General features: G+C 35.4%; 1 protein-coding gene across 4 annotated transcripts in view; it reads right to left on the reverse strand.

Annotated features, from left to right (window-relative positions):
* Positions 1 to 7,668: 7,668 nt before the first annotated feature.
* Positions 7,669 to 18,684, reverse strand: part of LOC111628494 (chymotrypsin-1-like) — a 26,269-nt gene continuing 15,253 nt past the window's right edge. The window contains exons 2-9 of one of the 4 annotated variants that reach the window (XM_023372295.1): positions 17,844 to 17,924; positions 17,714 to 17,779; positions 17,458 to 17,510; positions 17,331 to 17,389; positions 17,173 to 17,261; positions 8,316 to 8,557; positions 8,099 to 8,235; positions 7,669 to 8,021 (exon numbers count right to left, since the gene is read on the reverse strand). In XM_023372295.1, coding sequence (XP_023228063.1) covers positions 7,839 to 8,021; positions 8,099 to 8,235; positions 8,316 to 8,557; positions 17,173 to 17,261; positions 17,331 to 17,389; positions 17,458 to 17,510; positions 17,714 to 17,730 — 780 coding nt within the window. In that variant the 5' untranslated portion in view covers positions 17,731 to 17,779; positions 17,844 to 17,924 and the 3' untranslated portion in view covers positions 7,669 to 7,838. Of the gene's footprint in view, positions 8,022 to 8,098; positions 8,236 to 8,315; positions 8,558 to 17,172; positions 17,262 to 17,330; positions 17,390 to 17,457; positions 17,535 to 17,713; positions 17,780 to 17,843; positions 17,937 to 18,684 lie in introns of all 4 variants that reach the window. The other 3 variants (XM_023372292.1, XM_023372293.1, XM_023372294.1) reach the window with 3 other exon arrangements.

Raw genomic sequence — 18,684 nt, forward strand, 5'->3', positions numbered from 1 at the left:
TCGTCTAAATAGTCTCACAGTCTCAGATACTTATCCCCTACCTCGTATAGATGATGCGTTAGAAATCTTGGGAGGAAACAAACTCTATTCGGTAATCGATTTAGCCTCTGGATTTTGGCAGATACCCATGGCTGAAAGTGATATATGTAAGTCCGCATTTATAATCCCAGATGGCATATATGAGTTTTTGAAGATGCCATTCGGTATGAAAGGAGCCCCAGCAACATGTCAGAGGATAGTTGATCAGGTTTTAGGTGATCTAAAGTGGAAGGAGGCCCTTACATATATCGACGATACTATAGCATTTTCCAAAGACCTCCCATCACATTTGAAATTACTAAACGAATTGTTCAAAAGATTTAGAAATGCTCAATTGAAAGCTAAACCTGAAAAATGCATATTTGCCGCTAATCACATCAAGTTTCTTGGATACATCGTTGAAGATGTAGGTTGTAAAACCGACCCAGAGAAAGTAAAGGCAATTACTGAAATGAAAGTGCCCACTACAGTGAAAGAACTTCGATCCTTCTTAGGAATGTGTGGATATTTTAGACGATTCATAAAGGATTTCTCGACTATCGCCACACCATTATTCCGTTTACTTAGAACCAATCAAAAATTCATTTGGAGAGATATCGAACAAGAAAGTTTTGTACAATTAAAGGAAAGTCTATGTAACTCACCAATTTTAAGTCATTTTGACCCAGAAAGAATGTGTTATATACAAACAGATGCATGCGATGTAGGATTAGGAGCTACTCTGTTTCAAAGGGATAATGATGGAAGAGAGCATCCCGTATGCTACATCAGCCGAACGCTTAATAAAAGTGAGTGTAATTATCTTACGACACAGAAGGAATGTTTAGCCATTAAATGGGCTATTGAGAAGCTACGTCCGTATATCTACGGCAAAAAGTTTATAGTTTTAACTGATCACCACAGTTTGTGTCGGCTAATGCGCTTAAGAGACGCGAATAGTCGTCTATGTAGATGGTCGTTAAGCCTTCAGTGTTACGACTTTGATGTAATATACAAACAAGGTGCATCTCATAAATGTCCTGATTGTCTCAGCCGAATTCCAAATGAAGATAACATAGACCTGGAATGCAAAGAGGATGACTTCTCCTTATTCACTACTACTGTGGAGAATGTTGACGTGTTAAAAGCACAAACAGAAGATGCATTTTGCCAGGAAATAAAAAGTATTATTACAGGGAGCAGTAATAACGCTAACAATTCGAAACGAGTTCACACTACTAAGCGTTACTTCCTTCATGAAGGTATTCTTTATAAACATCTTTATCTTCCAACTGGTATAAAACAAGTGCTGGTTTTACCTAAAAGCCTGCAGTTGGAGGTTCTTAAAGCTGCTCACTCTAGCAAATTTGGTGGACACTTTGCAGTTAAGAAAACGTATGAAAAGGTACATTCAAGATACTTTTGGCCAAAAATGTTTCGTATGATTTGTGATTACGTAAGAGCATGTCCATCCTGTCAATTAAGACTAGGTCCTAATGGTCCTAAAGCAGGTATGCTGATGCCAGTACCAGTCCACGCACCCTTCGAAAGAGTTTCCCTTGATCTAGCTGGCCCATGGCCTAAAAATAAGCTAGGACATACTCACGCAATAGTTGCAGTGTGTGATTTCACAGGTAATGTGGAAGTAGGTGCGTTCTGGAACGAATGCTCTGAGGATGTAATTGATTTTATAGAAAATTTCATTGTTTGAAGGCACGGTTGTTCTCGAGAAGTAAGGACTGACCGAGGCTTGCAATTTATCTCCAAAGCAACACAAACTTTTTTGAAAATTAGGTGCATAGGCTCGAAGCATATTTCTGCTTATCATCCTGAAGGAAACGATCTTGCAGAAAGAACAATAAGAACAATTAAGAATATTTTAAATCATTTTTACAAAGCAAACCGTAAAAATTGGTCAGAATTGTTTTCAGCCTTCGCATATAATACCACATATGGTTAGCCTAGAGGCTTCACTCCGTTCTATTTTGTGTATGGTAGAGACCCTCTATTACCCACTGATCTACATTTAAATAGAATCAATTTTGTAGATAAGGACGAATTGGCTGATACAAATATTCCTGTCTGGGTTAGGCGCGCGAAAGCCGCACGTGAAATTGCGCTAGGTTATATTGCTAACGCAAAGGACCTTTGTATGAGCAAATACAATGAATGCCGACAATTTTGTGAATACTTTAAAGGACAACTAGTATTGCTATTCCCAAACAATTACAGAAGGGCTAACCCATAAAATATAAAGGCCCCTTTAGAATAATAAGCAAGCTAAATGATAACAACTATGAAATAGAGGCTATTGATTGTAAACCTCATAGTAACCATTGGCTTGATGTGGTCCATGTAAAGCGCTTGAAACTGTTCTATACACCGAAGTTCATCATGAAGTCCCTAGATCAAAGAGAGGAAAAGGAATCATAGTTGACGCAAAAGAGAGCAGTGATTCCGACGAAGAACCAGAACCCGATGACCTGCGAGATGCAGATTACATCACTGACGATCTCCCAGAAACTAAGAAAAAATACTATCTTCGTCCTCGTAAATCGTAACTACCATAACTTTAGCAGAATTGTTACGAGCTGAGACGTCTCGTCCTAAAGGGGGGAAGTACTGTAACAGACACTTTGTACCATACATGTGATTGGTCGAGTGGCCAGTGGCGCAAAGCGATTGTTCGTGGGATTATGACTAAATGCCCCTAAGGCAAAAGACCCCTAACCGCGAAAACGAAAGTCGTTGCGAGAATAATCCTGCGCGGTGCGAGAGGAACTGCAGGGTCAGACACTTTTTGGTTTGGTCTCTTGTTGTGAGGACGTCGAAGTGCGAGAAGCAAGAAGAACGAACGTATACCCCAGAATAGATTTGAACCTTGGGGTACGGACTCACCACTTTGAACTTGTACCTGGCTAAGATTCTCGTTAGCCGTAACAATATCCTCGAACCCGATACCGTATTTGTTACTATAACCAACATACCGTTTAGTTGTGATATTTTGGCGTCTCCCGTTATGGATCCCGCCATAATATTCAATAATATAACATGTTACAGTTTTCTCCGCTATCTCCCCACCGAAGAGGCTGCACAGAAGTTTTACCATCTTGTGGGGCTCGTGCCACATCCAGACCTAACCGGTTTCTTTCTGCCATGTCCTAAGTGCGGAGGTAAGCCTTTTCTCGATTCCCGCGTTTACACGAGTGCTATCTGCAGCTATCTGGGTTAATGTTACTACTTCTTCGAAAATGGCGTCGCTTCGGTTAGGTTCGTTTCATTTCCATTACATTAGCTACATTTTTATCTGTCTGGACCACGAACCGTTGGAAGTACGGCCATTTTGAAACCATGGATAACAGTAACCGCTATCCTGTTTCGATATTTTACCCGTGAGTTAATAGTAGTAGTATTGGTAAACCTTAACTGCCAATATTCCAATTTACTAGTTTTTCGATATTTTTGTCGTAATCTTTAGGCAATATGCAAAAGGAACCAGCTCCATCTTACAGGTTCGAATTCGTCTACCGCTGTGAAAAAGTACAGCAGAAAAAGAAGATGAGGAGGCAGACTGGCGGCACCGTCTTCAGGGCCATGTGCACTGGTTCCCTGTCTTGCACCCACAACACCTATTTCGAAAGGACACAGCTGTCAGGCCTCTTGGGCTGACAGCTGTGTCCTTTCGAAAAAGGTTTTTGACAGCTGTGACATTTGAAGTCGCTCGCGAAACGTGATCGCAGAATCGGCGGTTTCTTTTTCTCTGGGTCACGTTACGCTATGTTTCTGTAATTTGATCGTATGGCTTGAGATGATATGTGTGTTGTTGGTTTTCTATTTTACAGGTGCTGATGCTTATTTATTCGTGGGTCAATCAGGAGCCGGTCACCGTCGCCGCAGAGGAATGCGGCGTGGCCCCCAAAACAGCAGTTGATTGGTATAATTACTGCTGTGAAGGTGCGGAGGTTTTTGTCTCTCACCAGCAAAATATGCAGCTTGGGGTGAAGACATGCACGTTGAGATGATCATCGTCCAATGTTTCTGACTTTGCCGAAATGTCTGTCTCTATATTCGTATGTTTTATTTTCAGATCGACGAGACCTTCACCCGGAGGCGAAAATACAACCGTGGTCGCGTAACTAAAGGCACCCAAATTACCATCTTTGGTGCCTATTGTCAGGAAACAAAAGAGGTGATGTACTGGCATGTAAGTAGTAGCCAAGCATTATTATTCAAGCATTATTATTTCTTTTTATTTTTTAGTTTTTGTGGAAGTTTTATCATAGTTTCAAATATTCTTTCAGATGGAGAACAAGAGCCGACAGGTTCTCTGGAGCGACATGCTCAGATACATTGCCCGCTGTTCCATCATTGTTTCCAACAGCGCAGCCCAATATCGCAGTTGTATGGCGATGGGCTTTTCTGAACATAAGACCATCAATCACAGCCAGCAGGGCCCCGAGAGGTAAGGAAGATAAAACTGTGCAATGTGTTATGCGAAAGAAATGAACATGCGTTATTGAAAAGTGACATTTTTATTTTATTTTCCAAGCAGATTCGTCGACGCCGATGATTCCGAGGCCCACATTCAGAACATCGAGTGCAGAAATTGCTCGCTGAAAAAGTCCATCAAGTCGCTCTGCACGGACAGGAGCCTGCAGAGCTACAACTGCATGTACGTGTACAGGATGCGGGTCCTGTCCTAGTTGACAACAACATCAACAAAATTCCAGCAGTTTCTCAAGGACATTGCGGCCATCTACCCGGGCCCCAGTTGTCAGGGTCTCCAACTCCGGATGATCAGTGTTTCCGCGGATCAACATCTGCTGCCAAACGAGCCGTATTTCGATGTTCCCGTGCACGAGGGCAACGAAGAGGAACGGCAGGGGGATGACGACCACCTAGTGAGTAGTGCAGTTTGTGTATAGTGAGCGTGACCAAAGGATACCTATTTGCGGATTTGAAACCTGGATTATGTGATTTTTCAGACAACATCGGGTGCTAACAACACCTTCGTCATCAACCCCCAGGACCTAGCTGAGGTGGGGACCAGCGACCTCACCCGATCCTCACCTACGCAACATCGGGAATAGGCTAGGCATCGCCAGGTAGCGAAAAGACGTGGCGAGAGACGCAGGAAGAGACGCTGTTGAAGGTGAGTGTACAATCTGGTTTCAAAACGGTTTTCTATTAGCCTAAGTAGTAACAGTCACCTCCGAAGAGGTAGGTCAGGTGTTTTGGACAAGCTGCAAAAGCGGCGCATAGTACTAGCTGACCATGATTGAAACTGAATATGAAGCCATCCAACTAAATCTATTAGTCTACTTTGTTTACGAATATTAAATCTTTTAACCATTCCTTCATTATTTTCTTTTATGGAATCCATACGTTGTGCAGTATCATTAAAAAACAATGCACTTGTTAAAAAGGTTTGTTATGCTTCTTTTCAGTAAAATAATAAGGCCTCCAAAATTGCTGGATAGGGATAATTAACTTCTGAAATTACTTGCTTGTTATTTAGAAACGCTGCATTGAGAGAACAAACTATTTAAAAAATAATTGACAAGAGCAACTTTTTTATCTGCAGAAGTATTTGTTCCATTTTTCTTTACGATTTTTGCTTGAACATTTAGATAAATTGAATGCATATCGATATAATTTTCACTAGAACCGGATACACAAAATTTGATTGGTGTTCGACTTTCCGAAATTGTCGCAACAGGATGAACTATAACTTCTGATGTATTGTCAATAGTTAGTTAAGTCGAAACAGTACAGGTAGCCCTCGGTTTACGCCGGTTCAATTTACATCGATTCACAATAACGCCACTGCGCAATTCGCTGTTTCGAGGTGTAATTTCCTGATTTTTCCTATGCTGGACTGATTTCAGTGTTGACGTATTTACTGAGCCGCGACATTGTACAGTACATTCGTTAAAACAAAATTTTTTTTTGAATATATTTATTTTTTTAATATTATTGGGTATGTATACATTTGCCTTAAATTAATATTAAAATACTAAACATTTAGGTACCCACGAGTCAAGATATTAAACTTAATAGTCCAATAAATGGCATCCGAATCCATAGGGCCAGTGAATGTATCCCGTATTAGTTCATTCAGGAAAACACCTTACGACACAATAGCACTTTCGGCGATCACAAATTATCGTTAGTGAGACAAATCTACTTCTCGTTGGCCAGACGATATTTATCTCTCCGTAGCCACGTTTAATTTTCCCACTCAAACTGACGTTATATATGCGCTACGGCGATCGGTGGTCGACCAACCAGTGTCTTCGCTCGTCTGTAGCTCTACGTGGTGTTAATGTATCCTTTTAACTAAGGAAAGTTTGACAGATGAAGTTTGTGAGTAGACAATGATCGGGCGCGAAATGCAAATGTAAAAAGGAGCATCATATTCGACCATATTTCGAAATTCTTAATGAAAAAAATCAAAAATATAAACAATTAAAGATGGATACTTTTTTCCCGAAAAATGTAAGAAATTCGATACTAAAATTTTTAAATAAAAACATTTTAGTTTATTTTATGTTAAGATACATTTTAAAAATTAAATTTATATGTATTTTGTATTATATTGTATTAATAAACAAAATTATTAGCTTATTTTTCACTTATGTAGAACCTAACCCTATACCTCACTGTAAATATGGGTTCGTTTTACGCCGATTCGATTTGGGCCGGCTTTTATAGGAACGGAACTGCGGCATAAACCGAGGGCTACCTGTAATTTCTATCGCCGTCATAAGTAATAATAAAACCATATGTCTCCATGATTGCAATATTTAATCTTGGTATTAAAAATAAATTCTAATGTTCCTTAAAACTATATTTATATCAAAAACAGACCAATCGTATATCTTCTCTAAAATAATTCATACTCAAAATAAAAATTAGTTCATAAAGTGAATGAGAAAATATAATTAATTTTTAAAAACATTTCATAATTACACTTATTGTTAAAATAAAATTAATTTAATTAAAATTTGTGATTAAGATTTCTCTTAAAAAATTAATTTTGTGATCAGTATGTGTCAAACCACTACTACTAATATTCAATATTGTTTGCCAAATTTAGAGAAAAGTATTGTCATCGGGAGTAGCTAAATATGATAAGTTTCAACCAGATCGAAAATAAAAAAGTGGCTGAAAATTGACATATATTATTTTACTTCGACAGACAAAATGAAATCAGAATTAAATAAAAACGTATAAATATAATGTTTATATTATTAATTATCACAAAATACAAACAAGGCCTAATTTTAAAAAAAGAAATGAATTTAGAAAAAAATATTGTAAGTGTAAACAATGAGTAAATCTGTTATTAAATCTGACCTCAGTCTAAATATAACACGTGATTCACTCGACTTCCTGACAACCTTGAGTTCCTTACACCGGAATTTAATGCCACTAATATCTCATATAGATCTATCCATGCCAAATTTTTAGAAATTGATACTAACATGGCTATAATAATTGCTTATATTATAACAGCACTGAATGTAATAAATATGTAAAATAGCGCAGAGATTCCTAGTGTAAGTACATTACGTAAATTCATGACACATTAAAAATTTTACATGGATTTTAAGGTTTTATTTAAAGAAAATCTAATTATGTAATTTATACAATAAATAAATAGATAACATTATTTAATACAAAAACCGGTTAAAGTGATACAGCCATGGAAATAAAATATATTCACTGTTAAATATTGTTTAAATACGAGCTATTTGCGAATAGAATTAGATTTTATATTTTCTGAAATGAAAAATTTACCATGATATTTTCATATTTCAATTTTTTACGTCTAGGTATGTGGGACGTCCGACGATGTGAGTTTTTATAAAATCATGGTGAACACTGATTGACATGTAAACATCTGGTTTTCCAGTATTATTTTCGCCGTAAGACAAAATGCCAATAAGCACTGGTCTTTTTAACGCATCTCTCATGATCAGTGGTGAGCCAGAATCTCCCTGTAACAATAAAATTTTTATAAATAACAAGATAACATTAACTATAACCATAATATGAAAAGTAGTAACTGCTTTACTTTCATGCCTATTACTCTAGATGACACTGTTGTAATTTCTTTGTTAGTTAATTTGTAGTGGAATTTACGAGCCACGTATTTTGGTTCTACTAAGTTTACTTTCGCTACTTGAAGAAGGTCTGTTTTATCATTTTTTTCTAAATTACATAAAAAGTCATTCATAGTATTTTTATTGTCGCACAAAAATTTGAATAATATAGAAAAATAACAGACTTACTGAAACCAATATCTCCCCAACCGACCAACGTGGCGTCACCTTCAGTAAATGTTAAGTCTTTTCCAACTAAGGCGATCGGAGATATCTTGTTAATACGGTGTGCGAGAATCAGCAGTGCAATATCATTGTGAAGTGTTTCTGAATCATAATGTGGGTGTTTAATTCTTCTCCGAAACATCACTTTCTTCCCCGCGTTTTTGTTAACGTCTCCTATTCTTCCGTAATAATCTTTGACTTTGTAACTGAATAAAAACGAAATTTAAATAAATAATCATATGGTGAAACAATAGAATAAAGCAAAAATATTATTACATTACTTTTCCGATTTGTAATCACATTTTTTGTTTTTATCTTTTACTTACTCTTTCTGAAAACAGCTTTGTCAGAGAAATGGCAGTGAGTTCCTGTTTGTATCTTGGAATCTCTATTGTAGCCGAGTAAGTAGATGAACGGGATGATAGGAAAATTCAATTCTACTTTGATATGGTCAATTTTCCAAATAAGTTTGAATTCCGAAACGACTTACTATATTAATCTGGTTCATATATTATGTTAACCACTTGAAGGAAGCTTTCCTAGTGCTTTTTCTAACTAAACCCTATGTCATTTATTACATTACTTTTGTACATTCTGTACAAAAATAATGTAATGTGATTCTGTAAAAATTGTTACATCTGCATACTTCTTTTGGTAGCTGTACTTTTGTCACGGTGTAAAATATAAAAACTTTGTTTTCTCGTTTATAAATAAGACTTAGAATAAATTCTGTTTGATTCAATTGAGTATTTTGACTGTTTTGTTATGTGATTTTTTCAACTATCACAATGTTAATTATGTAGCAGGTGGTAAACAAAATAGAGATTAAAGTTTTAAAAAATATGTCAACGGTAGCTCTACTTTTGGTCACTACTGTATATCAGCGTTGGAATAGGAATAGAAGGCAAGGGGCCCTGCGTCCTACGAACGAATCTGAATACAAACACTGGAAAATTTTTTAAAATTATTTTCAGATTAAATTTCAATTTTTTGATTTACACTATATTATGTCTTGTCTTCTGCTACTATTTATGAATTGAATATTCAATTCATAAATAGGATTCAATAAAATTCCTATGAATATTGGAATTTTATTGAATCCACATTAAAAATATTATTACCGATTTTACTCTGCTCTGATTTTCAGAGTTTATGTACTGAGTGCGCTACCGTATCTCATTATTCAAACATCAAAAAATTGATTAATCTGTTTCCGACTTTTACAACACAACGTCCTTTTTTTGTCGCATAGTTGCATTTCATGCGTAAAAATGACTATAAAGGAAATACAATATCAATATATATATATAACTTTTTGTTAAAGTTTTCGTCGGACGGCAAAAGTTATATATATAACTTTTGCCGTCCGACGAAAACTTTAACAAAAAGTTATATATATATATTGATATTGTATTTCCTTTATAGTCATTTTTACGCATGAAATGCAACTATGCGACAAAAAAAGGACGTTGTGTTGTAAAAGTCGGAAACAGATTAATCAATTTTTTGATGTTTGAATAATGAGATACGGTAGCGCACTCAGTACATAAACTCTGAAAATCAGAGCAGAGTAAAATCGGTAATAATATTTTTAATGTGGATTCAATAAAATTCCAATATTATGTATCCAGTAATTCATAAATAGTAGCAGAAGACAAGACACAATATAGTGTAAATCAAAAAATTGAAATTTAATCTGAAAATAATTTTTTTAAATTTTCTAGTGTCTGTTTTCCAATTCGTTCGTAGGATGCAGGGCCACTTGCCTTCTTTTCCTATTCCAACGCTGATATACAGTAGTGACCAAAAGTAGAGCTACCGTTGACATATTTTTTAAAACTTTAATCTCTATTTTGTTTACCACCTGCTACATAATTAACATTGTGATAGTTGAAAAATTCACATAACAAAACAGTCAAAATACTCAATTGAATCAAACAGAATTTATATTTTACACCGTGAGAAAAGTAGAGCTACCAAAAGAAGTATGCAGATGTAACAATTTTTACAGAAGCACATGGTATAAATGTACAAAAATAATGTAATGAATAACACAGGGTTTAGTTAGAAAAAACACTAGGAAAGCTTCCTTCAAGTGGTTAACATAATATATGAACCAGATTAATATAGTAAGTCGTTTCGGAATTCAAACTCACCTGGAAAATTGACCATATCAAAGTAGAATTGAATTTTCCTATTATCCCGTTCNTCCCCACTCTCTCGACCTTTAACCACCAACATTTAATAGCATCAATCTCCCTAACAAGCAAATCTCCCTGCAAAATTTTAGAAATTTTCGACAAAACTGCAAGGGTTATTATGCTTGAAAAAAGTGAATTAAATCGTGCCTACACACACTAACATCCAAACATACAGAAATTACTCCCGAACACTTTTCCATTTCTCGGCGTTTCAAGGTGTTCTAAGTCCAAAACCTTAAAATCTTGGTGGTCATTTTTCGACCGATCGCCATACATCACTTCCCTTCCGTTATATATAAAAGTCGGAAAAGTAAAACTGCTATAAATATTGAGTGAACGCCTCCTGGATAAAATATGAGGAAATAAATGAAGACGGGCAATAAATACTTTATCCACACTTTCTGATACCAGATTGATTACATAATGGTGAAAGAAAGATATAGAAATCAAGTCACGAAGTCAATCAATTACCCAGGAGCAGATGCAGAGAGTGATCATAATCTCGTAATTATGAACAGTAAATGAAAATACAGGAGACCTTTAAGATAAAGGGAAGGTGTAATGAAATTTGGAAAAGTTAAGGAATGAGAAGTTCAAACAAAGATTGGACAAAGCAATTGGAAAGACCTTGGGTGGTGATAGATTTAAAGATAAGTGAAACTACTTTAAGGAGAATACAGTGGAACCTCGATATACGTCTGCTTTAGAATACGTCAAATTCGGAATACGTCCTGTTTGTACAAAACAAATTTTGCTCGGTATACGACTTTTGTTCGGTATACGACTTAATTATACGCGCCATCTATGAACAACTGTCGGTGTACTAGACCGGAGTAGACGTTCGTGGTGCCACAGTTTATAACTTTGTTAGATTTCTTCTGATTTTAATTTGTAAGTAAAATTTTATTATTAATCATGAATTGCAAGAAGGCAAATGAAAAGCAACAGAAAACTAAAAAAAATAACTAGAATCACAATGGAACTGAAAAAAGAGATTGTTGAGAAATATGAAGGTGGCACGCGTGTTCGAGATTTTAACTGTGGCATACCGTATTCCGAAAACGACGATATTGACAATCGTGAAAAATAAAGACATTATTAAATCTGCTAACGTTGCGAAAGGGGTTAAATCAATTTTTAAACAGAGATCGAAGACATTAAATCATGTTGAGAAATTGCTTTTGCTTTGGATAAGTGAAAAACAGTGTGCTAGAGACACCGTATCAGAAGCAATTATTTGCGAGAAAGCTACAAAAATACATGCTGATCTCATGAAAAATCAAGCAGGAACTAGCCAGGAAAGCTAGGTGTTTAAAGCCAGCCGTTTTTTTTACATGAAAACGAATTAATCATTTTTACATTACTTCTTATGGGAAAGGTTGATTCGGTATACGTCCTATTCGGTATAAGTCCAACAATCAGGAACGGATTAAGGTCGTATACCGAGGTTCCACTGTATATTGAATATAGCCAATGAGGTTATAGAGTATAAACAAAGTGATGTAAGTAAACCATGGATCACGAAAAAAATGATAATGTGGTTTTTTTGGTTCTGTTGCCTTTACTTTTCGTCGCTGCGTGTGATAGAGACGAATGAAACGAGATCGTAACAAAAACTGAGTTTATTGTCTTCCTCCTGTATACAGTCGATCCCCCTATAAGATCATTGATTTTTCCGTTTTATCTGAATTACATGTTGTACGAGTCACTTAGATTTTACAAATATGTGAGCCGTTCACAGCCCGGCACACGTATTTGTAAAATCTAAGTGAATCGTACAACATGTAATTCAGATAAAACGGAAAAATCAATGATCTTATAGGGGGATCGACTGTATTGTACTTTGCATGTCTCGACGACGCGGCTGTAAAAAACAACTGACGGTCGAGGTCTTAATGGGTGAGTTCGAATTTATTGCAGGAAGTGATGACTTATACATCCGGGGTTCGTTGCTTGTTTTCTTACGACGGTTAAGATGTTAAGGGTGCCGTTCGCCACAATAGTAAAAATAGAAAAGAAAAGAAAATGAAAAAAATGTAAATACTGAAATAGGACAAAAAGATATAGGAAGATGAGAAACGAACTACAAAGAGAAAGTAAAAAGGCTAAAAAGGAGTGGTGGAGAGAGAGGTGTGAGATGGTTGAGGAATTGGAGAAAAAAGGCCGAAGTGACCTTGCATTTAATGAGATTAGGAAATGGACCAAGAAGAATAATACAATCAAAATAGAATCAGTAAATGATAAAAATGGTAAACTCCTGATTAATGAAGAGGATATCACTATAAGATGGAGTGATTATGTGGAAAGCTTGTATCGGGTTGATATACTATTAGAGAAAACAAAACCCCGATAATCAACGAAGAAGTACTCCCCATTTTACGTGCTGAATTCACAAATGCACTGAACTTTATATATATAAAATTGCTTGTCCTGACTGACTGACTGACTCACTCACTGACTGATTCATCATCGCCCAGAGCAAACCGCTTAACCTAGAGAGGTGAAATTTGGTAGACAATTAGGGTACGTCATGAAAACGCACACTAAAAATAGATTTTTCGAAATTCTTCCGCGGGGGGGAGAGGAAGAGGATTAAGTCTAAACCGGAAAAACGGCTTCTACTGTACTATTTTAGATGCGATTTTTTCTTTTTATATGCGTTTTAGTAGGGTATGCCATGGGAATTCACATTAAGAAAGGATTTTTCAAAATTTCCCCACGGGGGAGGAGAGGTAGAGCATTAAGGCTTAACCGGAAAAACGGCTTCTACTGTACTATTTTAGATGCGATTTTTTGTTTTCAACTACGTTTAGTCTTCATTGAGTACTTAGGTGTATTAAATTGATAACATTTCAGACATTTCGATTTTAAAAATGTTTGATCCGTTTTAAATTCGAATTTGTTATTGCATATTAGTTCGATTATAGAATGATTGTAAACGTTCCAGAAACTTGATCAAATTGAAGATAGTTCGTTTGATTCTGGGCAATTCTCTTCAGCGGTAGGTGTTATATGACAATTACTATGGTTATTGAAATATTGAATGTAAATGGGGTTTGCTTGCAAAACCACCGCGGACGAAGTTGCAGGTAACAGCTAGTAACAAATGAGACGACGACAGGAATAGACCAAATCCCGATAGAGTTTATTGAAGACAGAGGTGACACCATACAAAGGTCTCTATTTGAGTTAATCAACCAGATATACATGAAAGGAGAATGGCCTAAGGATTATTCCTCAACAATAATGATACCATTACCAAAAAAGAGCAATGCAGTAGAACAGCGTTTCTCAAAGTGGGTGATAATGCCCCCTTGTGGGCGCTGGAAGCTTTCAGGGGGGCAGTAGAAGGCTCAAAGAGAATTGGGGGCGTTAAGGAAATATAGAGGGGCGGCGGCAGACAAATTCTATATATAAAAATTCGACGGAATATATATAAAATGTTGACATTTTATATTATATATATATTTTTTTATTTTTTATTGAAGGTCACAACTTGAATATTTCTAACACATTGACTTTTATTTTAGCTCAGCGTTTCTCAAAGTAAGCAATAACGCCCCCTTCTGGCGCGATGAATAGATCTATGATAGAGGCAGGGTATTGAACGGTGACCAAAGGCAAAATTGGGGCTGATAAGAGGAAACATTGCGTTTAATGGTTTCCAGATGAGAACAATGTACAGTAAGGGCACAAAGTGTGAGATTCATAGAAAAGTTTTCCTAAGAATATTTCCAATCCTTTTCTCACACAAGAGAAAATGGGTTAGGGGGCGTTGGGTATAACTTTATGGAACAAAGGGGGCGGTGGATCGAAAAAGTTTGAGAATCACTGCAGTAGAATGTAGTGAATGTCGCGCAATAAGCCTAATATCCCATACTTCGAAAATACTATTAAAGATAATAAAGAACAGAATTGAAGATAAAATTAAAGCTTATATCGAACCAGACCAATTTGTGTTTCAGAAACAAAATGGAACAAGAGATGCCATAGCAAGCTTGAAAATGCTAGGCGAAAGAGTCATAAACCAAGGGAGAAATCTCTATGCATGCTTTATAGATTATGAAAAGGCATTCGACAGAGTAAAATGAAATAAACTCTTTACCATATTAATAATAATTGGAATGGAAGGGAAGATTAATATTTTAATAGAAAGACTATAGTTGGAGCAGCAAGCAAAGATAAAAATTGATGCTGTCGTAACAGATTTAATAAACATCCAAAAAGGAGTAAGACAAGGGTGCTTACTTTCCCCTGACTTATTTAATATATACTCAGAAAAAAATGATGAATGAGGCTGTGGAAAATACGAAATAGTTATAATACTTGGTGAATACATCAAGTCCATAAAATTTGCTGATGATCAAGCCATATTGGCTACTAGTAGAAAAGATCTTATAAAAATGTTAATAAATATAAACAGAACAGCTGAACTTTATGGCATGAAAATAAACTTTAACGAAACTAAGTACTGTACATGACATTCTCTAGACGCCGTAAGGTAATGAATATAGTTATTGATGGAGAGGAGATAGAACAGGTGGAAATATTCAGATATTTGGAACAAACACTGACAAAACATGCAAGGTGCTCAAAAGAAATAAAAAGAAAAATAGGCCAAGCAAAAAAGTCCTTTAGGAAAGAAAGAGAAATTGATAACCGCGAAAAACATGGATACAAAACTAAGAAAACGCATACTGAAAATTTATGTATGGAGTATAGCAACAATATGCACGGACACATGGACATTATTAACAAGAGATAAACAGAGATTGGAGGCATTTGAAATGTGGTGTTGTAGAAGATTACAAAAGATAAGATGGTTCAGAGAGAAAAACCAACCAGGAAGTATTGGATTTAGTAGAGGTGGAACGGAAAATATTAGAAGTAATTAAACACAAAACAGGGAAATGGTTCGGCCAAAACATGAGGAATAGTCAATGGATGAGAACGTTCATAGAGGGCAGGATCAGAACCAGAGGTAGACCAAGACAAGATTACATCAGGCAAATGATGAGGGATACGGGGAAGAGTGGCTATCGTAAGCTCAGAGAGATAACAACAATTCCGGAGAGACAGAGAAGATATTTCCAGAATTCTGTCCGCCAGTCTTGACTAGAGAAACTTACGAGAGAGATATAATATTACTTTTAATAACAGAAATTTATTAATATAAGTATTATTAAAATTTATTAATTAAGTACAGTATTTTCAAACACGAAACTTTGGTTGCGATTTCTATCATATAAATGTCATTTAAACAGGCGTTTATTAATTAACTTAATATAGATTCCACTGCGGCGCGTATCGAAAAACGAAAATAGTATTTTTTTTTCATGCGACTAAAAATCTAATTTAAATAGCAATTTCAACGATGATTTCTATCGTGACGTCTAATGACATGAAGCTGTGTCGGCCCCACAGACTTTTGAATCTGTAGTCCTACCGTTAATTGGTCGAGCCGTCGAGTTTCTTTAACACAGAAAGTTAATAATCTGTCGATCTGCCGAGTAGCTTGTTCGGCAACCGAGCCTAAGTAAGTCATAAGGCTAGGACTCCACTACCGTAAAAACCTCTCGCCGTAAAAGCTTTTAATCACGTAACCTATTTGCGTTTGCGCTCGGATTACGGTGGAGGTCCGGCTAGCGCGAAGTTTTTACGGCAACGGTGCTGCCCCAAGTGTCGAAAGTAAATACTTCTTCGCACGTGAATTGGTAGAAACGAAAGACGGTTGTATACGTGATATATCGATATAAAGACAATGATTATATTCTACGAGTTTTTTCTGTACTATAATTACAAATGTAGTAAAAATAATATCTTTACTTTCATATACTAACTTTTATTATCGTATTATTAAGATAATATACAGCACTTATAAGCTTAGCTTTTTTATTATATACTCCTCTAAATTGAAGGATTTCCTTTGGTATCCATTATTATAATCAGGTTACCTCTTGTCGTAGATACACGAATACTTTCGGATGTTTTCGATAAATCTTTCCGGATCTATTCTAGAGTAGCCACGAGGGAACGTACACAAAAGCTCGTTTTCCGCCATTTTAGCTCCGTGTCGCGATGACCTAGATTTCACTGACTTCTGATTGGTGGAAGGTACGTCTTTACGGCCGTATTCGCGTCGAAAGTTAAACATAGCTCAACTCGCTTTTACTCTGGTTTTACGGTTTGCTCAAGCGTAAGATATCAGGGTCACGTGATTAAAAGCTTTTACGGCGAGGGGCTTTTACGGTAGTGAAGTCTTAGCCTAAATTTTGTTTCGTGAACGGAATTGTTCAAAAAACGAGGCCTTCGAAATCCGAGGTTTGATTGTATTGTTGTGCTTATATGCCATATTAACCTACCTTTTTGGTTAGCTTTTTCTGCCCTGACCTAATTTACGAACGGAGTAAAAAAGAGATTGAAACCTATTTATAAAGTTATTTATATTCAGAGACAAAAAAAATGAAAATTTACTTATTTCAAAATTTAAAATCATATTTAATGCATGCCTGTCATTTACGTCAAAATTTACAACAAAATTTATGACAAAATATTCATTCGCATATCAAATAATATTCCAGCGACAAAATTGTAAAAAATAAAAATTAAAATAAACATACTTTTCTACAACGTGCGCTGCTCCTATTAAAGTATTTCTTGTGATTAAAGAAAAAGCACCAAAAAAACTTCCTTGTTTAAATATTGCTACCTAAATGATAGTAACATTTCTTGTAAGTACAGTTGCAAGAGCTGAAATGTTTACACCTAATAAACTCACCAGAAATGGATATTCTTCTTTTTCTGCATTTTTTCCTCCAATCATTCTGCGTTCAATTACTAAAGTTATACAAAGTTTTATCAGTTACAACTTTCTCACTTAGAAAGACATTCATCATTATTTTTACCTCTACTTGTCGTGTTCTCATATTTTTCAGAAGCACAGAAGTAATATTCAGCACTTAGAAAAAGCATTAATCCAACTCTGTTATTTGTCAGCATTTAAATAAAGAAATGTGAAAACAAACAAAAATACAGTTGAAATTCAATAATAAAGCAAATAATTCTATCAAATTATAATTACCTTAATAATTTAAACTAGTGACATAAATGCAAACTAAACTTTTTACTCAATTATTAAACTACAAAAATATTAAAACATACCTTAAAAAGCTTTTCATACTTGAGATGTGAAGAGAATGTTTAACTTTATTGAATGCTTGATAGAACCTAAAAGAAATTTACGTCGTTTAGTCATCAGGTGTGTAGGGGAAATACGGACAAAATGACATACGGTTTTATTTTAGGTTCATAACTCTTTATTGGTAAATCACAGCATTGTCATATTCTACACCAATCATCTTTGGTTTGTTACCTATGAAATATACTAAACATTTACAATATTAAAATAACAGGAAAAAAATATTGTTAGTTTAATCGAGATCATCCACTATGGACAAAATGACATATACTATGGACAAAATGACATACACGTAAAAACTATAAAATTACTGACAAAGTTTACAAATGAAACGCTTGGCTGTTTTAGAAACGTCAGCGTTTAGAAGCAGCGTGAGCCCAACGGAAACAATTTAAGCACCGTAACCAGTCTTCTCCAGGCTTAGATCGGAAAACAAGATAATCACAATATATGCATGGACAGTCTTCTTCATCATCATGACAGTTATTAGGAAAATTTTCTTTTTCAAGTAACTTTTTAGTAATGTTTCGTCTCCTTTTCTCTGGCAGAGCAGCTTTGGACTCATTTTTTGATTTAATTGCCTTCATATTAGGAGTAGAAGTTAAAACTAAAGAGTTTTGTCGAGTCACGTGATTCGTTGCAAGTTTTTTGTTATGTGAAATATAATAAGTTTGTAAATAATATGTAAGAAAAGAAATAAAGTTTTATACTAAAATTTCTTTTAAACAATAATGAAAGACTTTTTTTGGAAGACATTTTTATAATTAATAAAACATTAAGAGGTTAAGGTAAGTTCCTTGACTAAGCTCTTATGGACTAAATGACAGGTATGTCATTATGTCCGTTGCCTATGTATGTCGTTTTGTCCATGTAACGTTATAAAAAAACAAAATTATAAAATAAATACAAAGATGTTATTTTTAATGGAAAAAGT

This window comes from Centruroides sculpturatus, unplaced genomic scaffold, assembly GCF_000671375.1.
Source record: "Centruroides sculpturatus isolate CEXI.00-Female unplaced genomic scaffold, Cexi_2.0 scaffold488, whole genome shotgun sequence".
In the NCBI taxonomy this organism is placed as follows: Eukaryota; Metazoa; Arthropoda; class Arachnida; order Scorpiones; family Buthidae; genus Centruroides; species Centruroides sculpturatus.